Source organism: Phaethon aethereus (assembly GCF_964289735.1).
Source record: "Phaethon aethereus genome assembly, chromosome: 2".
Classification (NCBI taxonomy): Eukaryota; Metazoa; Chordata; class Aves; order Phaethontiformes; family Phaethontidae; genus Phaethon; species Phaethon aethereus.
In genome coordinates, this window is record NC_138582.1 from 146,957,840 (window position 1) to 146,981,791 (window position 23,952).

General features: G+C 38.7%; 1 protein-coding gene across 1 annotated transcript in view; it reads right to left on the bottom strand.

Moving 5' to 3' along the window:
* Nucleotides 1–497: 497 nt before the first annotated feature.
* Nucleotides 498–23,952, bottom strand: part of ZNF804B (zinc finger protein 804B) — a gene marked incomplete at its 3' end in the record, with an annotated part of 236,182 nt that continues 212,727 nt past the window's right edge. Inside the window, exons 3-4 of the mRNA XM_082015541.1 lie at nt 6,822–6,952; nt 498–4,176 (exon numbers count right to left, since the gene is read on the bottom strand). Of these exons, the coding sequence (XP_081871667.1) occupies nt 498–4,176; nt 6,822–6,952 (3,810 nt within the window). The remainder of the gene's footprint in view (nt 4,177–6,821; nt 6,953–23,952) is intronic.

Consider the following 23,952-nt stretch of genomic DNA (forward strand, 5'->3'; position numbering starts at 1 on the left):
CTTGTGGTCTCAGATGTCGCCTTTTTTGCTCAGTGTGAAATACCTTAAACAGACCATGTACTGTGCCGTTGCATATATACACTCAGAAAAGCAAACCTTTGATGTATGTCAAGACTGCTCTACCTTAAATTGTGCTACTTTAAATCACTCATCAGCGTTGATACTCTTGGACCCGTTGTGTCTGGGTGCTGTGGTCCTATTCCTACTGACAGTCACAGGCTTCACTTCAGGCTGTTCTTTCCAAACCTTCTGTAGAATGACACTAGCTGGACCCCATCCTCCTTCTGGTAGTATCATAAAAGGCTTTAAAACAGCTTTTACTCAGTGATATGAGAACTAAATCAACATTCATATGCCATCAGCCAGAATGTGGACTTTAAATTATTTGCCATTGTGCTCTCAGCAAAACAATAGATTTCCCCTCAGATGTGTGATTGAACACTGAATAATTTATTTTATTCAAATTTGGTTTTGGAGCCATTGTGTAATAGTTTGGGCTAGTTCAAATAGCTAGAAACACTGAAAACTTCTTTTATTGTCGGTAACTGTTGGGTCTGTCTAGAGCAAAAATGGTGATGGGGCTCTTGCCCTTGGAATAATGGATGAACTAAGGGATTTGGATGTATAGCAGAAGGTGTGGCTGCATTCAGGTGTGGTGTAAAAAAGGCTGGGATATATGCAGTGTGTGGCAGTGCGGGGAAGGTCAGTGGGGAAGGGTGGAGGGGGGTGGTGGAGACCAAGTGTAATGGGTGTCCTGTCAGCAGAGCAGGATGAGTGGGAATGAGGGCTGGCGCTAATGGGGAAAGTGATATGGGGGCAAAATGTGCCTGAGAGAGGGGGTGGAGGTGTGACAGGGAGAGATGGCTGCCATGGGGATGTACAGATGCTGAGACAGCAAAGCGTTGCAGCAGCGTGTGGTGGATGGTGGTGACAGTAGCGTGCTGCTGAACAGGGAGGGCAGGAACTGCTGGTGTTGCAGAGAAGGCAGCTGGTCCTGGAGCAGGCAAAACTTTCAGGTGTTTTGCCAGAAGTTGTTTCTGCATATGCTGCTGGGCTTGCAGCTGCAGCAACCTGTATTTGTCTACTTCCTCTGGTGCAAACGTGACAGGCTGCTGCGTTGAAGGAGGGGAGGTGGATCTACTGTACACTTCTGGGTCATTCACTGTGTCATCATACTTCTGCATAGCATTGTCACAAAGAGAGTCTGAACTGCCTTCTGCCCAGTTCAAGTCCATGTTTACATCATGTAGTTCTTCTTTGGTCTCTGTTGAATTAGCAACAACAGAATATCTATTAGAGGGAAAAGCACCAGGGAAATCATTTGGTACTGGGTCACAGCTTTGTATAAAGGGTTGCACTTCACTAATGAAGAGTTTGGACTGTTCCTTTATTGCTGTGTTCCTATTTATGCTCGGGCTCTGATAGCCTGTTCCTATTTGAATGATGTCTTTAAAAAGACAATGATCATAATCAGTGCCTGCTGAAAGAGCAACATTAGTTACCTCTGATGCTTCAAAGTTGTTTTTCTTCACACTGGTTTCCAATGAACTGATTTCATTGTGCCCCGTGTCGTTTTTACCTATGCCTAGCACTTCCTCTGGCAAAGGTAACATTGCAATGTCCTCTACTGATGATGAAAACTGAAGAGCAAAGTGACCATGTGAGTGATCCTTTACCCCATAATTGTTTGAAAATCTCTCTGAATTGTGCATTTGTTCCTGGGTTTTCTTGGTCTGAACTCTTTCTAAAAGTAACTTGGCTGCCAGTGACTTTCCACATATGTCTTTTGCCAGGGTTTCAGAAGAGCAGGTAGCAAAGTTTTTTGATTGACCATTCACATTCAGAGAGTCGTAATGTGCAGTTTCAGCTTTTCCAAGTTTGATGTTAGAACCTCTTTTTGTGTCCTCTTTTGTTTTGTTGTTACAGTTGTCAGTCTCTTTTGAGAAAGATCCTGAACTGCTGCCTCTTGATATTCTGCTACTGGCTGATCTTTCACTGCTTCTTGAATCTCTGGTGGAACAACTTTTGGAGCTATGGTAGCTTCTACTTCTACTATGCACTTTGCCAAAATGACTGTGTCTATGTCTGTTGTGTTTAGATCTGTCTCTGTGTTGTAACACTGTATGTCTTGAACATCTTTGATATTTAATTGTGCCCCTCTGTGTACAGTTTCTAGTTCTGTGACTTCTACCACGACAAAGATAATCCTCATCTGTATCATCAGAAGTGAAAATACACTTGTGCTTTCTGTGTTTACATCTGTGTCTTTCATCTGTCTTGCTTTCTCTTTTACAACAGAAAAGCAAATCATTTCTGCTGTGATTATTCAATGTGGGACTCATGTGGCTCACGTAGCTACCTGTACCGCTAACTGAAGTGTCAGAATAGCTGGAATGTCTGTCAGAGGAGGACTTTTGAGGAGATGGGAATCTCCAGAATCTCGTGTAACTTCCACATCCTTCATTTTCTGAATACCTGCTGTTTGCACTGGATTGATAACTAAGGAAACTTCCACTAGAGTCTTTTCCACTGTCACTTATGTCACTGCTGCAGCTGGCCACATCTTGAATGGATCTGCAGTCATTTTGGTTTTCACGTTTTTCCTCAGAATAAATTAAATTACATTTTTCAGCTTTAGACTTTTTAATCCTAGACATAAAAGCAGAAAAGGAAATGCTTTCATTTCTAATGTTCTGTTTTTTTCTTTCACAGCTACGAGAATGATGCTTTAAAGATCTTCTTAGTTTTGTTGTGTGAAGACTTTTTTCTGTCTTATAATCCTTCTGTGAGACATCAAGGTAAGGAGGCACTTTGGGTATATTTTCATTCAAATAATCTGCAATGTGTTTTTGACCACTTTCATTCATTTCTTTCCCTATGTCTGACTCAGCTTTTTGCTTGGCCTTTCTTGGATTTAGGGAACCTTTCATCTTCTTTGGTTTCAACAACTGATTATCTCGTTCATTTGACATTTGCTTGTGTTTTATTAAACCTGAGGTTTCATTTTCATCTGCAGTCTTATTTATAGAGTGCTCTTTACAGCTTGCTTTGTTTGTTTCGTGATGTTTGCCATCTCTGTGATTTAAAGAGAGTCTGAAGTCAAAATACAATGGATTACAGCCATATGAAATACAGGGCTCAGTTTTTGTAAACAAAAGTAATTCCGTGGGCCACTGCAGAGCAGTGGTGCCGTCTTTGCTCACTACGTGAAGGAAAGGCAATGCCTGGGGCTTAACCTCCCTAACCATGGTCTCCCTCGGAAGCTTTTCCATATTCCCATTTGTGGTTTCTGAACTTTCCAAAGATCTTTCTCTTTTTACCACCCCAGGGCTGTCATTAATGTTGCTTGTGCATGCCAGCTCAGGTGCTGGCTGTTGTGGGAGCTCAGGTAACTGGTCAGGCAGATGGGCATTGCTGTGCTTGTAGGTGTTCGGCTGTGTACAAAAATCGCCAGCTTGGTATGAAGGTGAAATGAGAGATTCCAGCAATTGCTCAGACTCATTCAGTTTGATCTCTTGCTCTGTTTCTCTAAGTGAAACAGAAAAATCCAAATCTGAAAGCTGTATTTTGACTTTGGAAAATGAAGGATGAGCACTGACCTTTTCTTCTAATTCTCTATCACTACTTTTATCATTTTCCTTTAGCATTTTAGGTTTTGCAGCTACATGACTTGATGCACTGTTATCCAAATCCTTTTCGTCTTGTGTAATAGGTGGCCCTTTATCCCAGCTTGTTTTTACATCCTCCTCCAAAAGTGTGCCAGAACGACAGCTGTCAAGAGCTTGCTTTGTTTTATGGTTGAGGGATTCACTACAATCATTTCCTTCTTCAGAGTTCTCACTGAAGACTGATGCCGAGGACTCGAGCTTCAAAGGGACTTTTTTAGAGAATGAGAAAGACACTCCTGCCCTTTGAGAAGCATTGGTGCTATCTGGGAACACTTGTGAGACTTGATTTCCAAGTGCATGGAGTCTTTCAGCGGGGGACTGGTGCCTGCTTATGATAAGCTGCTGTTTCTCTAGTACAGCGCTGGAGAAACCTTGTCCTTCACTCGTGGCGGTTCTTTGAGAACTGGCTGTGAACTTGCTGCCCTTGCACAAGAAAATGCCATCTGGCGATTGCTGCTTTTCCACGACTAATCTGGGGGCTTTAAGCAATGGTCCACTCCCAGTGATGCTGTAAGGTAATATACAAAAAAAGAAGCAAGCCATATTAAGTAACCAAGTTAAGACAGAACTTGCATTTGACAACGTCTGTCTGGCAAAGAAGGGTGTCACTCATGTTGTCACAAGGGAAAAATAAGTTTCTGAAGTTTCTAAAGGGTAATTGTGCAGTCTAGCCCCGAGCTTGGGCTTCTACATGGGCAAGACAGTCTTTACATACAGGAAATTATATGATTTGAAGTCACCAGTGAATGCTCTTTTTCAGAGTTATGTCCATGTACAACCAGAATAAACAATATTGTCTTTAATCTGAATTTATATCAGTCAGAATCTGGTCTCTGGAAAGTCGTGCTTTTCTGGGAAATCACTGCAAAGGAAATTGTGCCTTGTTCAAAATGAGACACTTCCACCTGGAGCATCTGCAGAATCAAACTCTGTAAGAGAAAAGGCAACATTCTGCTTGCTTGGGGGAGGGGGTGTATGATTTTTTTAAGAGGAGATTTTTGTTTTATATTTATATTATCTCACAGTAAATGACTTTGTGAAATATTCAAAGAGATATTAATGTTAAAACTATCACCAAACATTGGTAGGGAAAAGGACACAGGGTGGATTTCCATTAATATTAACGGAAATTTCAGTGCTCTCATTATTAACAATCATTTCACTTACTTTCCCGTATTTCTCTTTCTGTATTCTACTTTCATTACTTACATTTTTCCTCTTCCCAAAACCTCTCAGATTTTAAATCTGTTGTTTAGTTTTCTTGTACTTTAAAAAAAAAAAAATCAACCTATTCTAAGAAGGCCTCAATAAACATGGTAAATCATTGATTTCTTGCAATAGATAATTAACTGTGATTGGAATGACTGTTGCCGTTTTCCATTAGAGATGAGACATATATAGTCACCACACAAAAGTTATTCTAAGTAATATTTTAAACATGCATTTTATTAGATCAATTTTCTACATTTGCTATCAAGGCAGTACTACAGTACACTTACCTGAAAAAATTTGGAATCAGGTTCAGTAAAGAGTTTGATTAAAAATCAGAAATTTTTTTAATTAAACCCAAGTAAATTACAACTGCCAGATCTGCATAACAGCTATCTATAAATAGGCTAGCACGCTTTATAAATGCTATAAAAATGCATTGACCTGCAGCAGTGGGAACGACATAAAGACTCCCTGGAGTAGTGTCAACTTGGAGTATGAGAATATGTATGCATTTCTGAGAATATATTTGCATTTGCCACAAATTTGGCATCAGGAGATAAAAATTCACCCCTATTTGTACATCAAGAAGAAAATATCTCTTGGAGAAGGCGTGTAAGGAGATCCTTTTCAAAGTCTCCTTGGAATAGCAAAATAAAGATGCATTTTCAGTTTTTCTGTGCACAAGATTAACAGTAATTTTCTTGTCAAGTTGTATTAGCTTGTTGTAAGGAACTCTGTTGGAACCTGAGGCGCAGTACTCGGGGACAAGAACAGTTGTGTGCGTGTGTGTAGACTTTTGCTTAGAAAGGCTGACTTTTGGTCTTGCCTGAGCAAGCGGGAACGCTACCCCTCTGCCAAGATCACGGCTCCCAGCCCTCCCGAACCTATTAGTCATTACGAACAGGAATAGCAAAATAGTAAAGGATTATGGACTCCTGTCTCTTTCTAAAAGCAAACCCACTTTTTCCCTCTCGGTCTCACTCTGGCTCTCCTGTTATCACTGAACTTATTGGTCTAGCTGAGACTACATCTCCAAGTGCGTGGGCACAAAGGCATCTTCCCACAGGCAGCTACATTTCTTTCAGGAGATTTGTATGAAAATGGAGTTGTAACCGTAAAAGTGATACATTAGCATTAAACTGTTATATTTCAGCAGATTACTCAAAAGCAATTACATAGGCCAAAATGCGTGTATAATAAACTCTGAATGCTATTATTTCCAGGGTACAGTAAGCTTGATATGAATTTAAAAGGATGCCAGTTTAATTATCTACTTAACTCATTATGGTCATAGATTAACATAAGCAATTGGTCTGGTGGCTCTCTATTCTACTGAAGCATTCGGTGTCATTAAACAAAAGAGATATCTCGAATGTAAACGTTTATCAGTGCAAACTTTGTGCTGTATCTTGATATTCATCAATAGAGCTAACAGTATTGGGCAAACTTAACTCAGTTAATTACTTGTTTTTCATTCATAGGATGACACTTCCATTACTCTACAGAGAAACTGTGAGAATAATCTCAGTATACTAAAAGTAGTTAAAATGATTCACAGACTAAGTACAGATGCTCTAAAAGGTGTTTTTCCTCTCCCATTCAGTTACTATCAAGTGCTAAGACAGTTACACTAATCTATTCAGGTCAGTTAGCATAAGGTAAAATGGTGATATTATAAAACCATCTTCAAACCACTTAGTTCAGAAGAGATGAGATTAACCAGCTATAGGAGAGAAAAACAAACCAAATAGCAAGTAATTAATTCAGGGGCTTTCAATTTTATGGTTTGCAGAAGGCAACATTTGGATTTCGGGAGAGCTGAAAACAGGTTACAGTATACACAATCTCTGTACCTTACAGAGTGTGGGAGTAAAAATATGGAGATTTCTTCTGAGACTGAGGAAAAGGCATTAAAATGTAATATAAATTTTAAATACTTGCCATTCTGACTGCTTCCGTAGCTCTGCAAGCTGGTGGAGGCGCTTGAGTGCTTTTTCCTGTTTTTTCTCATCTTTCCATGACTTTGAAGCCACATTTCGAGCAAATTCCCTTTGTTTCAAATCTTTCAATCTCTGTGTGAAAAGAACAAAAAGAGAAGGGATTAAATATGTAGACAGCAGATGCATTTCCTCTTACTCAATTTATTTGCTTTTGGTGAAGTTAGTATGTAAATGGAGAGTAAAAATATACTTTAAATGCTATCATCCTAAGAAGAGATTGAAAATGCTGGTTTTACCTAACAAAACAGCACGATTGGGCCATTGCTATTTAGCTGATATATACCTACATATGAATCATAGCTTTTTAGCTTCTTATGAATACAAAAATCTTCTTGTGTACAAATACATACACAAAACTGGACTCCATTTAATGTGATAGAAATTTTCCTATTTAATTTGGTCAGTTGGAATTTAATCCATGGGCATATACTGGAATAAAGCTGAGCTCGTGTATGTGATGTATTTTATAGATCTCCGTACTTGCACATGTATGGATGGAAGGATGTGTGCTTCTGTCTTGTTTTTGTAGCTTTTTAAGACTGCATTTGTTTTTCAAAGGAGAGAACTACTGTCTAAAATATTTGATCAGGAAACTATTTTATGGTTATTTTCACAATTTTTTTTTAAACTCCTCGAACAGCTATAGATCAGGTAAATACTTCTGGAGAGTACAAAATTCTTTGCCTTTATTATGTTTTTTATTACCTGGCTTTGCATGGCTGATTGATAGTAAAGGAAAAGCGAAGGAGAAGAAGACACAAAACAAAAATTGTCAAAAACTTCCTCTGCAAAAAAATTGGTACCATGTTGCCTTTGAGTTCACTGTGCTCTTTAGGACCCAGAAGGTCATGTCCAACCTTACAACCACCCAGCTGAGGTCCAAGCTTCCTCACTCCACGGCAGAAATGCCTTCCTCCCTTCACCACCTCTCCAGTGCCGTGATGTTTGGGGAAGGCAGGTTTATAAGCCGGAAGGGAGCTCTGGTGCATTCAGCCAAATGCCCAAACTGGAACTCCTGAGGACCAGGAATGAGAACTGAACTGTAGCATTCACTTGCCCCTTGGTCTGGAGGTGGCCCTGTGCTCTTCTGTGAAATTCAGAACTATAGTATCAACACCAACAAATGCTAAATTTTCCATGGAGACCAGAGAGCTGTTTTTGCAAGCCAGACTTGAAGAAAGGATTTGGTATTACAGTAATTTTTAAACTGCTGATCAGCTGCCAACATCTATGCCTACTTGCCTGTCCACCGACACCTAAAGATCAACATCGTAATCACTACCATCATCTCATGCTGTTGTTTCCCTACAGCATGACCAAAAGCGCAACATGCGTCAGTAGGATAGATTGGAGGCTGACCCAGCATTGTAGCAGCAAATACTGCTTTCTGCAGCTCAGGCATGTGGAACAGTCCTAGCATGGCACAGAGCCCTGCACAAGGCCAGCAGGCACCTGTGTTTGAGAAACAGGGTTGAAGGCAGAGAGTCCTCAACTTGTACGGTTCAAGAGAATGATGATGCATAGAAGAGATACTGTTTTCTGGAGGGGGGTCTAGCTTTTGCCAGTAGATGAAGACAAAGGAAATAGGTGAAAACCACTGAGTGGTTGCTTTGTACAATATAAAGAGATGGCAGGTCCTTTTTTTTGCCAGCTGAAATGAAGTGATCTTGTTAGTGGCGATGACATAATATGTCAGAGAGGCATGGAGGAACCCTTGGTGGAAACAGGCCATACAGGGACTGTGATTACATTCTGTGAAGGGTGCTGGAAAGCTGTAGTGGGTATTATCTGTCCAGATAATATCTGTGAGAGAAAATTAAATATATGCTGTGAGACTAAGAGCAGAAGCTTCTTGTTTGTCCTCAGCCTTCTGGACACCAAGACATGTGCCTCTGAGAACTGATCTGAAGGTCGGGAGATCGGGGCTGCCCATGAATCAGCTGCTCAGGGAGCTTAAGAGCTGACTCTCAGTAACCGTGATGTCTCTATATAGGCAAACTTCCCTGGATGAGGAGGAGAAGGACAGAAAGGCAGTTGCTCAGGGAACTGGTGCATCACCAACCAGTAAGAACCATCCTGGTGCCTGTTGAAAGTTTAACTGTATTCATCAGAAATACAGTCTGTCAAATCTGTGTGTTTCTCTGAAAAGTTTCTATCACCTCCAATATCTAGTACTTCACTGAACTAGACTCTGAAACAGGACAGCTGCAAAGTCCCCTTTAAAGATCTTAGGCTTCAGTTCCTTGGAAAGAAATGGTTGCTCCACCACATTTTTAGCTTTTTCCTGTCTCCTTACATACCCTCCCTCACTGGTCCTTGCCAGGCCAGTCATATAGCGCTCCATTCCCTCAATCTCATTCGTTTACAGTAAAATGGATGAATATGTAAGAAAATGTCACTTTGGGTCCAAGAAAGAAACTTTTAATAAAAATATGTTGAAGCCAAAGCTGTAAAAGAAATCAGAGAATCTTCCCAGAATTAATCCACACTTTCTGTCACCTCAGTAACATTTACAAGAGTGTAAAGATATTTAAGCAGTAAAGTTCCTATCTTCCATAGAAAAACATAGGTAGTCTTGAGCCTTATTAACATCTTCAATGTGAAGAAAGGGCAAAGAAACACATTTGAGAAATGTCCTTTAGTGCTGCTTGCTATGTTTCAACTGTCACTGTGAGCTGTTCGGTATCAAACATAAAGCATTCATGAGGAAAACCAGAAACAGTTTCTACCTGTCAAGGAAACAAAGAACAATGCGAAAGCTAGTACTACGGAGCATAGGTACTGCAAAGCAATGCCATTTCACTACTTTGACAGTTAGGATGATAATCAACAAAGTAAATGGACCAACACTACAAATAGAAGTTCTAGCAGTATTTTGTGCTCTCTAATGGCATGCAGTATGTGTCAAAGAAGTAGAGAAAAGAATAAAAAAAAATATGGGTAAGCATAGCAGAGGACTCATCAACTGGAGATGAAATCCAAGAAATCAAAAGCATCTACGGTCTGAGTGGAGAAAGGGCTCTCCCTGCACATCCCCTCATCAAAACAAAAAAAGCTGCACTGCCGGAGCTCTGGCTAGGAATCGTGATGAAATTTTTCAGCTATGTTGGATAGGCCATGGGACTGCCCACTGAAGCTGCAAAGCCATGGTTTTCCTCACTAATAACCTGTGCCAGCCTCCTGACAGGCACACAGATATTTCCTGCAGGTGGCACACAACAGTATGCAACTGAGCAGGTACCTGAATGACAACCCTAAGCTCAGCAGGTGTGCTTGAAAATTAACATTGCTTTACACGGCAATTGCATTTTTCACGTAATTAGGTACGTAACTGGGCATCCAAATAGAGGCATGTGTAATAAATTATGATTTATTTAATAACAATCTTGTGTTCTGTCCTTCACCTGTTACAAATATCATTGCCATGGAGTTATATTTCATTTTTAGACTCATGTTCTCTTCTTTCTCTGGTTTTCATGTACATGTGTGTGTGGATATTGACATATCTAAAAGTAACCCATCCCTTTTTTTATAAATACCCACACAGAAAGTTAAAAGACTACAAAATAATATTCACTGTTATGGAAAGATTTACTTATATAGCCAAGTCTGAGTCATGTTGGCTCCTCTGTCTAAGACCCATTCAAAAACTGCTGAATCTGTTCTTTTCCTCCTGAACTCTGGTATGAATCACCAGGAGATCCAAGGGGGTTGATGGAGCTGCATCCTCACCACCTACTTTTGCTAGACATGAAATATCAGTGGATAAATACCTGCATTTTAGTGATTTCACCCCATTCTTAAAGTTTGGTTGTTTTTTTAAAAATTGTCACTTTATTGTGGCCAGTACTTGCTTTTCACTGACCTACGAGCACCTGTAGCATACCCACTGTTGGCTGCATTTGCAGTACCAAGATTACTTTCTTTCCAGAAAGAAATGATCCTGATTTCTATTCTTCCCTGTGCAGGTAAACGTTTCTCTGGATTGCTACTCATCTGATCAAATTTAGATGCTTACAGTAGTTGCTTAGATTTTCTTTGCAACCACTGGAAAGAAATAAGCACTTTTAGGGACCTAATCACCTCTTCTTAAAGCAGTTGTCTAAAACAGGTGGGATAAAGTGAGATGTAAAAGTACCTCTTTCTTTTCATTGCATATAGAGGGTGTTAAGGGTGACAATCTCAGACATAGACTTTTGATAGAGGAAATGGGTGCTATTGGTACATTTTCATTGCTATAGATAGTATTCATGTCTACAGGTTGCATAAAAGAGTACTTTATATTAGTGTACTTCTGGCACATGTAATACAAATAAAATTGAGGAAGATGTTGGGGTTTTTTTTAAGAAGTCTTTGACAAGACTACAGAGAAGGTTTTCATAAACTGCATTTCCCTGCCAGATTTGTCATACCTCATTCTCCTGGGGGTCTCTGGCTTCAGGAACCATTTTTTCTATGTTGCGCTCTCATTCACTGTCAGTTTGAGGACTGGAGAGTATACAGAGCTGGGGGAGAATATTACTTCTTATTTTAAGCATTCTACCAGGGGCCATGTTCATCCCATTACCTAGATCTACCTGGGGTTCTCAGTATAACTACTTCAGATGCTGGGGCAAATAACTGTTGCTGCAAGCGTGCTGAGAACAAAACCGTGTTCTTACCCACAGTAGCATAACTGCGTTGATGTAAATAGAAGGTGGCTTTGCGGGGCGGGGGGGATGTGTGGAAATTCCATGCATTAAATTAGAAAATATCAGGTTAGTATGAGTTAAACTATTTTTTTCACTTACATTCAGACTTTTTTTCAGAATGTCATTCACAATGGATCCCCCAAAATATTCATCGTTCTGTAATGCATTGCAGCCCCAGATAAAAATGTAGTATATACCTCTCCTTTCTTCAGTCAGCATTATGTATATGTCTCCTGTCATATGTAGAGGGCCTTCTCTGAATCAAAGTCCATAAACTAATGTGAGTGAGTGCCTGGTTGGCTTTAAAGATTGATTTCCACTTTGCTGAAAAGCTCCTTAATTAAGTTCTAAGGGAATTCACCATAGAAGGGTTAAATGAGGAAAAAAGGAACACGAATTTCAGGAATTATTCTCTTGCTTGTAACCCTAACATTGGAACGAATAACATTATTTGTAAAATGAATACACACTGCTGCAAACCGTCAAATGAGAACGACAGTTACTAGAGAAAATAATTAGACTTCGTGTCTGAAGCTTACGGTATTAGCTCTCTAAATGAAAGGGAGGAAACAGCAACGAAGGAATTTGCTTTTACTATGGTAAATAAAATCCTAAAAATAAATTGGAAAGGCTATTATATACAGGAATTAACCATGAGAGATGAAGCTCAAAAACTAGCTGATAAATTTTCATTTGTTTTACCCATAAATAGCTACAGATCACTTTGAAGTGTGTGATAGTAATAATTTTTTGGAGTAGCTTCTATTATTGTCAATCTTAACAGATTCAATGTTGTTAGCGGGTGTGAATGGGAAGACGAGAAGAAAATATCCTGGTATGATTGGGTTAGGGAGTGAGTTGATAGCAGGAGCGGGGAAAAGTCAGTCCTCAGACATGCCCTAGAGAATCCGTCTATCAGTGAATGAGATGTTGATCACAGATCCAACCAGAAGGATAAATTACAGATGGGCTTGTTTTTGCATGTATTCATAGAAACTCCTGTTAAGTCTCTACAGAAAGATGGTCTGATCTAGTGCAATGGGTCTTCATGCCAGAAAGCATCAAGACCTGCTAGTTCTTACCTGTGCCTTTTCTGTGGGACCTTCTTACTGTTCAACCAGATCTGCAAATATTCCTGCTAATTAAACTGATTTCATCCATTGCTGGAGGAAAGAACATCCATTTGTACTACTCATGAGAACACTCCAAGTAAAGTTAAAACAGATGTGTTTCATGGGGGCCTCTTCCATAGGGGAGAGGACAGAACAGGCACTTTGTGGCACTAACTCAGTCATCTAAAGGCCTGAGCTCTTTGTGGATCCAGCATACGCTCCACTTGACCACCCATGTTTATTTATCAGTTCCAATGAACTTATTGTCATATGCTTCAACAAGCCGGCTGCACACTGTATAATTTGATTAGACATATTTGGTGCAACTTCAGAATACAGAGTAATTTACCTAGTGAAAGTAACACATTTGAATGATAAGAAATTTGGGGCAGTGACTGTATCTTCACTGCATGTCAATATATTACTTCTCTTGTTGGGGTGTTGGGGTCTTTTTCCCAGCCAGAAGAAAACCAACATCTCATGTATTTTCTTTTTCCTTATCATTTAAAAAAATGGTATTACAGACCCTGTGCAAGGCTAACTCCTTTCAAAACTTTCAGTACTTCTTGTAATCTTTTTAAAAAAATATTTAAGCCTTTTCCATATCTTTTTGAAGCCTGTCTCACCACTTTGGGTTTTTTTGTTCTAACTGTGGCAGGCGAAATACAAAATCACCTACATTTTAAGGAAAAGAGAAAGAGTCTGAATTATCCAAGAATTCATCAGGTGAGTCCAAAGCCTGACCTCAAGCTTTCTTCAATGTGGTCATCAGACTTTCAGAGTAACAAAAATGATAGTAGAAATGACCGTACATAAATTTCACATAGCTCTTTCCATAGACAGATCTCAGGCTTCTTATGAAACAGGTATCTTTACGATGATATCATTTTAGAAATAGAGAAATGAAGGCAAAGAGAGATGGAATGACTTCTGAAAAGAGCAGAGAGGAGGCTGAATCAGTGCTTACACATATATGTTTTATTACCACATCTAACTTCTGTAAGCCCATTGAAACAAGAGGAAAGATGCCAGACTTCTGAATTAAGCTTAAATTTGATTTACCTGTATAATCAGTTGATTCTTGATAACTATGGTAGTGCTGAGGGAACAACGATAAAGCATAAAGGATAAACCTGTTACAACCTATTGTGCTACATCCATAGGTTTACATAAAGGAAAGTTGAATCAGCAGACCACTACACAGTGACTTTGAAGTGCTGTACCAGAGAACAAGTTCATCATTAAAAAGAGTCGTTTTAATATGTACTTGAGATAAATGTAGTGTTGTTTATAGGTACCACTCACTGCACTTCAGATGAAAAGGTATGGTCAGGGCAAATAGTAAAAAATAATATGTGTGTGAAGGGTATTAAAGGCAGCTATAAGCAGAAGCCTCATCAAATATCTCAAAGAAGTAAAATATTGCTTTTTCTGATAGGATGCAATAGCTATCCATAAAAAGCATTTTAGGTTGGTCATTTTCTTTTATTCAGTTGAAACCAAAATGTTCTTTCTCTTGTATTTGCTTGGAGTAGACTGATCTCTTCTGGAGTAGGAGAGTTCAAGGCAACCAGGAATCTAGCAGCAATACTATACAAAATGCCTGCTCAAAGTAAAGTGGGTTTAATAAATGGCATTTCCTTGCAGTTTTTGTCGATAAGAAAAGGCCACAAAGGACTTTTTTAATCACCTGATCAAAACTTTTCAATAACACAAGACAGAGGACATTCTGATTTGCTACGTTATAACAGATAAATTGATAAAATGAAGTTACTTTGGCAAGATCTATTTTACATAAACCACATTAAATTAAATTAATTACATTATCATTCTTTAATACTTTATGGAGTCCTGTATCAGTCATGCCAGTATGTTCCCTGGCACTAATGTCAGGATGACAGATTTTCTTGTTTATTCTTTTTAAATCCTAGCATGGCATTATCTAGCTTCTAGTTTGATGCATCTTCCTCTAGTGCTCTGACACTTATTAAAAATCAGCTTTAATGATTAGGAGAGTTTATGGCCATCTCGTTCCTAATACTTAAACGTTGGTCACCTGAGTCTGCCTATACAAAAAAATGTTCAGCTCTAGGTTACGCTGTTTAATATCCTTCTTAGCTAGTCGTAGAGTGGTACTTCACAATCATCATAAACATCATAGATGTGACTAAATCATCCTGCTTTGCCCCAAGTATAGAACAGAAAGATGTGTTGAATAGTCCTTTTTACATCACTGCTAACAAGGAATTAATTTTTATTTGGAGCAGAAGATTCTCTATGTCCTCAATATGCTTTCAGAAACCTTGCCCTCACCTCTGATGACTACAGATTTTCCTTCTGCCCTTTTTACTTCCTCCATCACCTTCTCCAATTTTTTCACTTCTGATTTATGATCTTTACCATCCATTTTTCCTCTCTCTCCTTTATTATAAATTTAACCTCAGGGAATTGACTTTCCCTCTAAATGAGATTAGCTGTTTATAACCTATTTGGTCTTTTTCAGTTGTGGGATTTGGGTTCTTAAACCGTCTGCCAAGGGGTCTTTAAAATTTCCTGGGTCTCTCTCACATCTTTCCATTTGAACTCCTCCTCCCAATCCATTTGGCAAGCTCATTGACCGTTATGAAACTAGATTCCTTAAAGAAGTGTAAGGTACAGTTTGTTACTTATACAAATATATTCAAACATTTTATTTGCATTTTCTAAATACAATTGCTTGGCTTTTTAGATATCCTGTATGCCAGTGCTGATCACCATAATGCTAATAATGTACAGATTAAAGATCAGCTTTTGAGAGACCCGTAATGTGGATGAAGTATTTTTGTGTTATTCTTGACAGAAGGGAGGCCCACGGAGGCAGCATATTCAGATGGATAATCTGTTAATTTTAATTTCTTCATGCATGGGATTGGAGTAGCAGTTTATGTTCCAGTCTGTGGTTTATTTACAGGAGGAGATGAACAGATGTCCCATTTTTTTCCAGGGTAATTCACTCCTGCAATAGCTTGGTTTAGCCTTTGATTATCTGAGACAATCTTCTGAGAACACATCTCAGTAAATTATACTGATTAAAAAAAGGTTATTTTGATTATATATTTTTTCTTCTATTTAATTCTTTTCCAAATTGTCTCGTATTATTATTATGTCTTGTCTCCTTTGACTTTAGTGTCCTTTCTTCCCTATATTTGACTTATCCATCTCTCTTCCCAGTTCAGCAGCATTTCCCTCTGAAATAACAAAAGCAATAAGGTGCTTCCTAAGCAAATTCAGTGTGTCATAGAAAAAGATGCCCAGACTGTGCAGGGTGAATGATGTCCTAATTTTCCAGTTTATAAAGGCAAAGATATTTTGGCCTATCTACCACCCTTATTATTGTCACATACTTAAAATATTATTTATTTGCAATTTGTTATTTGCATTTGGTCTCCTTGAACTTACTGCTGTTGCAACCTACAGTGCCTGAGGCTTTTACTAAGGGAGGGAGCTAAAAGCAGGCACATGGTCAAGATGTTCAGCCCACTGGTGCATAACATATCGCAGAGCTGCAACTTGACATCCTTCAACTGTGATTCCATAATTTAAAATTAATTTAATACTGTTCTAGAAACTGCTCCCTGGAAAGAGGCTGGAAATGAACATGATGCACTTTTATAAGAGCAATCCCAAACTACTTCTCTTATCCCCTCGTATGTTGTGGAGCTATGGGAGGTAACATTTTATGTCCCTTTCTCCCCCCTTACCCATGCTCCAGACTATATCGCTTTGTATTCAGTCTTGTATCAAATGATACTGTAAAGACACATCTAGTTTTTCATATAGACATGGACATTTTTAATATTATAAAGCTGATCTATCACTCACTTCTTCTGAAATCCTTTGTCACCTCTCAAATTCTTTGCCTGTCACTTGACACAATCAACATTTTAAGCAAGCTTTACGCTACTACTTCATCCCAGGAAACTTTTGTTCCTGTAAAATTTGAAGTTGATCTTTTATTTATACCATGGTTTCTTATTCTAGTAATCCATACTTTTCTACACCCCTGAATTTTAATTATTTCTTGCGAAAAAAGAAAGACTGTGAGTTAATTTACTCAGATGGAACAACAATCCTCCTAAAATATGCACCAACACAGATGCAGTATGGTGATAGTGACTTTATATTCTTTGGACTAGGTGAGTTAAAATGATACTGTAAATTATTCTGGAGGCAAGAAGAAGTAGGGTAACTGGATCATATCTTATCATTTTAATTTCTGAAAAAATATTCCATTGTTTTTCCAGGTATTATTGTTTTAGCTTTTAGAAAGACCTTGTACAAAAAATAAATAAGGAATTATATAAAAAATTCTGTTAATTTCCTAGAAATATTAGGAAATTGTTGTAAAATTATTGTACACTTCTCACATGCTCTGTGTTCAGATTTATTAACTACAACACCGTTTTACATGTGTACAGGTCCAATTTATGATATTTTCAAATTGCAGGCCAGAAGATTCTTTTTTGTTTTAACCAAGCAAAGGAACATTATGCTGTATTAAATTTCAAAATGGGAAGGATATAAAAATCTGATATGGGTTATTGAGAGCCATATTTATGTCAATGAATTAGAGTCATAGAATCATAGAATGGCTTGGATTGGAAGGGACCTTAAAGATCAGCTAGTGCCAACCCCTCTGCCATGGGCAAGGACATCTTCCACTAGACCAGGTTGCTCAAAGCCCCATCCAGCCTGGCCTTGAACACTTCCAGGGATGGGGCATCCACAACTCTGAGCAACCTGTTCTGGTGCCTCATCACCCTCATAGTGAAGAAATAAATGTTTGGTGTAACCCAGGCTCAAATGATATAAAAGTAATACATAACTCAGAAAAGATGGTCATTAGGAGATGATGAGAAGACTGAATTTTGCTTTGAAATAAAGAGCAAGATGGGGTTAATCTGAATATTCTGGATTCCTTTTAAAAGTTAAAAATTACATGGTAGCTTTTAGGCAATATTTTTGTATACAAATACTGGTAATATGTGATTTAATAAACTGTATTGTTTTACCCCTAAACATGATGCTACTTTACACAATAATTTCTCAACTAATTATGATTTGATATTCACACAACCAGATCCTTGTCTATGACTGGACATCCAGGGCAAGTTCAGAATACAAGCAACAGGTTATATCGCTTCTGCCGGATATGATTTAGAATGCTTAAACACACAGATCCTCGATGGAAAATGTAAATAGAGAGCAATGGAATGTGACTGCACTTGCACTTTCAAACGTCAGTATTTAAGTGTCTGTTTTGAAGGAGGCAGTGCTAAGAATCCATCAACATGCTAAGGGCTGCAAACAAGCAGAGAAACACAAACTACAAGAATAAAGTATCCTACAGGATTACAGGAGGTTTCTGTCAATTCCTCTATACTTACACACTTGTGTAAAGAACCAGAATTTCTGCTCTGCAGGAAAATTTGACATTTGGGGTACCTTTACTTTTTAGTCTTACTGACAGAAGTAAAAGTTTGAAAACTTATTAAAGAAATTAAAATTTCAAGTGCTTCCTAGTGACTTGATGTCAATGCATCTAAATAGCAATGAAACATAATGCCTTAAAGTTATAAATTTCATAATTTCTTCATCTCAGTAATAGTAACTATGAAGTGTGCATATGTAACAATTAACATTTTTACTTTTCAATACTTTATAAAAAGTTTTTAGAAGTTTTTTTAAAGTAGCACTGTTAAAGCAAAGTATTTTAATCTTTATGAACCATTTCAACCTGATTGAAACTAAATGATGTAAATCTTTTGAATTAAAAAAGGTTTTGATCTTTTCACATTCCTGCAAAAGCATTCTACACTAAAAACAGCATTTCCTGATAAAAAAAGTGTTTAGTTGTCAATTTTTTTTTGTTAAAGCAAAAGTTCGGTTTTACTGTCCCATCACCTGTGATAATACATTGTTTGGTATTCACATGAATGTTGTCTACATTTCTCTAGATATTCCCTTGCAATTTAATCTGAGATGGTGCTTAAAGAGCCCTCATCTTTTTAATGGCTCCTCGTGGAGCCTAATTATTATTAAATTGCAAAAGCTGTGAAATGATAATTAGTCTGGGTTACCTCCTTTATTTTTCCCTTAGAGATATGTTAAAAGATGTTAATTAATGCTTTTAACTAAGCAAGGATAATAAATGACTAATCTCACCATTTTTATTGCTGTCTTGGTGATGCGCAGATATATTTCCATTTTGCTTTTAAATATTTGTTTCTGCTGTGAATGCCCCTTAAAGACATACAAGGCACATTGTACGCTTCCTCGAACACAAACATAGTTGATTAGCATGGCTTTAAAGCGCCACAGGAATCAATTGCTCAGCTACATTCTTGCACATTAATTACTGCATGGAAGGTGCAGACAGTCAAAAATGATCAGAACCATAATAGATGCAGATTATAGACAGATGTTTATAGGGCCAGATATTCATTGTGGATGCCAAAAGGATTAGAAGAATTATTATTTTCCCAGAGGCAAAAAAGAGAGCACTGTTCAGAAGTTATGCAGAACCTGACAGAAATGTAATTTTTCTGTTAACATTTGAGGGTACAATGTTTTGCTAGCAAAGCTGATTACCCAGTATCACCAAAAAGCTGACTATGGCACAGAATTGCACCAGGTAAGATATGTACAGATGTGCTGTAACCTGCACAACAGGTTCCTTAATGTGGCTGCATAGTTCCTTATTTTAGAAGTCATTCCACAAATATGCACTAAAGTACTTGTGAACGGACAGTAATCAAAGACAATCATAGCAGCTGGCGGTGCTTTGTCCCTATCACCTCCCTGTTCGAAGCAAGACTTGTAGAGCTTGACCTTAAGATGACACCAGTTATTCCAGATCTACTCATTTAACAAAAAAAAAAAAAGTGCAAAGTATGTGGCCTATAAGCAACATTACCTAATGTTTGTCAGTCTTTCGAAGCTGGCACATGAAATACAGTGTATGTCTCTGTTCAGTCATGCACGGTTCTTATGTGAACATAAACAGTTTTGCATGAACAGTAACATTTTACGTAGACGAAGGTAGAAAACATGCTGTATAATCTGCTTCTTCTTTCCTTATCACTAGCATTTAAAAAGTGGAAAAAACATCTGAATACAGACATTTAAAAAAAAGACAGCAACGCCAAATATAATTTATCTTGTTCATTAAATACAGGTACAAGTCCAGCCTGACTGCCCTGAAGGTTAACTGAAAACGGGGGTAATAATTTAAACATAAATATTTAGGATCTCCATATCTATCCCATTTTCTTAAGTAATGCCTTACATGCTATGTGTATTAGCATTTCAGAAATGAGAACCAAAGAGGAATACGTTGATTTTTAAACACTCCTTTTTACACAGTATGAAAAAGAAGTATGACTGGCTCAAAACCACTTTTTGTTGGAACGGAATGTTTCAGAAAGTATTTTGCTTCAATATTAACTGAATTTACATTGTAATTACCATGTTAAATGAGTCATGCCATAATGTTTTAATTAACTTTGAGAACTTTTTCCTTATCTATATTTGAAATGGAAGCAAAATTTGAAACAATGGAATATTCCTTGAACAAGAGATGCTGAGTGTCAACCAGATACTGCACCTTGTGTCTAAATCTAATTACACAAGAATATGTTTCTTTATGTTCTAGGTAGGGTGTGATTGTACAAAATTAAACCCCAAACTGATATTTTGGGGCAGAATTTCATATTTGCCTGCATTTTGGCATCATGTATTTTTTACAAATCTAATCCTTCAGACTCCTTGCTTATTTGAATACGACATCCATTACACTGCATCATCCATTCCTCCTGCTTGAAAAATTAGTTGTATAACTTTAGTAATTAAAAAGTGTACCCTCTGAGAAGAATCAAAAGGACAATAACACAGGCAATAATGAAGAGCACTTCCGCTAGGCTGACATTCTGGTTAATGCTACGTCTTAAATGCCAAAATCTGATAAAACACTTCTGTAATTCCTTATATAATGAAATACTTAAGAAATATCTTACAGTCATTGGACCATCATTAACAACTATGAAATTAGGTGTCCCATGGGTTCTTTTCCAATTTGAAGAGGGTTAAATTGCTAATTTACATGTTAATTAGCATTCATTCTTAAAGAACACCAAATGTAATTCCATAGCATCTAGCATTTAACAATTTAGCTTATCAGGACATTAAATTTAAAAGGAGCTCTGCATTATTTGCAAGAAGTTTTTCTGAGGGTTAACGATGAAAGGCATCTCATTATTCTAAGCAACATGCAATTTAAAAAGGATGAATACTGCCAATTTATTTACTTTATCACCGAGTAATAATAAAGCAGAAAAGCATTGGCAGGGCAGCAGGTTCAGCAGCTCTTAATAAGGCCCACTGACCTACACAGAGTTGTAACTTTAGAATAAAGAATTTTTTCTGGTGACATTTCTTTGGAATCTCTTGCTTCAAGTCACGCTCAGTGGTATTTGATAATGTTGCTTCTGCTGCTCTGGAGCTACTCTGTCTCGTACATCTGCTTGTTGTAGTGTGCAATTGAAGTATCTCTGTGTAGCATACCTATAAATAAAAGCCTCCCCTCATAACATTTAAGAAAATATTGCATGTTATTATAAAGTAAGCATTCCCTTCAAGATCATTTCAAGCTGGCAAAATAAATGTTCTTAGTACAGTGGTGCCTCAGAATTATCATATCGTTTACATCCTGCTTTTGCTCATATGTTGTACACCACTCCTTTGCTTAAATGCTGACGTCATCCTGTATCGCTTTCTGTTACCTTTATTTCAATCAGTTTCTGTGATGTGAGCAACCTGATTGTCTGTGTCACTGCACTGCTACTTCAGCGTTTCAAAGATGCTGGATTGCAGGTACTTCAAAGCAAAGCAGCTGTGATGTAAACATGCTTTTAGAAAGGCACCCCAGGGTCCTGGGGTGATGTAGTCGTCAAACCACTCTCCATAATATTTGAAAAGTCCTGGCAGTCAGGTGAAGTCCCTGGAGACTGGAAAAAGCGTAACATTGCACCCATTTAAAAAAAAAAAGTAGCAAGGAGGATGCTGGGAACTACCGACCCATCAGCCTCACCTCTGTGCCTGGGAAGATCATGGAACAGATCCTCTAGAAGCTATGCTAAGGCACATGGAGGGCAGGGAGGTGATTCGAGACAGTCAGCATGGCTTCACCAAGGGCAAGTCCTGTTTGACCAACCTAGTGGCCTTCTATGACGGAGTGACCACATCAGTGGACAAGGGAAGAGGTACCAATGTCATCTACCTGGACTGTAAGAGTTTTGACATGGTCCCCCACAACATCCGTCTCTCTAATTTAGAGGGATATGGATCTGATGGGCAGACTGTTCAGTGGAGGAGGAATTGGTTGGATGATTGCATCCAGAGGGTAGTGGTCAATGGCTCAGTGTCCAGACGGAGACTGGTGACAAATGGTGTCCCTCAGGGGTCCATTCTGGGACCAGTACTCTTTAATATCTTCATCAACAACATAGAGGGATCAAGTACACCCTCAGTTTGCAGATGATACCACGCTAAGTCATGTGGTTGACACGTCTGAGGGATGGGATGCCATCCAGAGGGACTTGGACAAGCTCGAGAAGTGAGCCCATGTGAACTTCACGAGGTTCAACAAGGCCACGTGCAGGGTCGAGACAACCCCCAGAATCAATACAGGCTGGGGTATGAAGGGATTGAGAGCAGCCCTGCTGAGAAGGACTTGGGGTCCTGGTGGATGAGAAGCTGGACATGAGCCAGCAATGTGCGCTCACAGCCCAGAAGGTCAACCACACCCTGGGCTGCATCCGAAGAAACATGGCCAGCAGGTCGAGGGAGGTGATTCTGTCCCTCTACTCCACTCTGGTGACACCCCCCCTGCAATCCTGTGTCCAGCTCTGGAGCCCTCAGCACAGGAGAGACATGGACCTGTCGGAACAGGTCCAGAGGAGGGCCACCACAATGGTCAGAGGGCTGGAAGCCTGTGAGGACAGGCTGAGAGAGTTGGGGTTGTTCATCCTGGAGAAGAGAAGGCTCCGGGAAGACCTTAGTGCAGCCTTTCAGTACTTCAAGGGGGATTGTAAGGACCAAGAGGACAGACTTTTTAGCAGGGCCTGTAGCAATAGGACAAGGGGTGATGGTTTTAAACTAAACTAGGGCAGATTTCAACTAGATCTAAGGAAGAAATTTTTTACAATGATGGTGGTAAAACCCTGGAACAGGTTACCCAGAGAGGTTGTAGATGCCCCATCCTTGGAAACATTCTAGGTCAAGGTGGACAAGCAACCTGATCTATTTGAAGATGTCTCTGCTCATTGCAGGGGGGTTGGACTAGATGACCTTCAAAGGCTCCTTCCAACCCAAACTATTATATGATTCTATGATTCTAAGACAGGATTTATCTATTTCTAAATAACAGAAAGATGCATTCAGGCCAAGAAAATAGAGTATTTTGGTCTTATATTATCTATTAGTGGCAAAAGATGGAATTGTACATGACCAACAACATCATACATTTCATTCTTTGCTTTTTTTCAGGCCCCAGCCATTTTTTATGCTGGTGTAAGTCCTTGGTATTATTTTCAATACAACATTTTGTGCCAATATAATATCTATGTTATTCTTGTTAACAGAATTAGAGTTGTGAAAAGTGACTTTCATACAGCCTGTCTGGTGGATTCACTCATTTCTCAGCTCTAAGTGGAATGGCTTAGACATTGGTGGCTATAAGTGGCTGGCATTGACAGTCTTCTCCTCTGCTTTAGGTTGGTATTTCCCCTTATTTATGGACTATTTCTCCAGGTCCTTCCTCTGGTAACTCTTTTTTCTCCCTTTCTTGTACACAGCTTTCATTGTCTTCTAATTTCAGAGTCATACTTCCATGCCTTTCTGATCTTGTAATTTCTGTCTCTTTCTGTCCATTACACCTATTGCCATTTTTACTTCCTAAACCCACTTCTTCTCCTTCTGTTTCACATCATCAGTTCTTTTGTAGCTAACAGCTTCATCCCCTGCACAAGATGGATTAATTCCTCAAGTACGGTCAATCTTCAGTACTATCTTCAGAGTCAGGGAGTTTTCCTTAGGGAAAACAACATGCAACCTGTAATTAAAGATTTCATTAAAGACCAGATACAAAGCAGTATCAGATAGGTCATCCAAACTGTATTGATTCTGGTGCTTTATCGCTTCCCTATTCTTGACTTCGCAAATCCTATATATT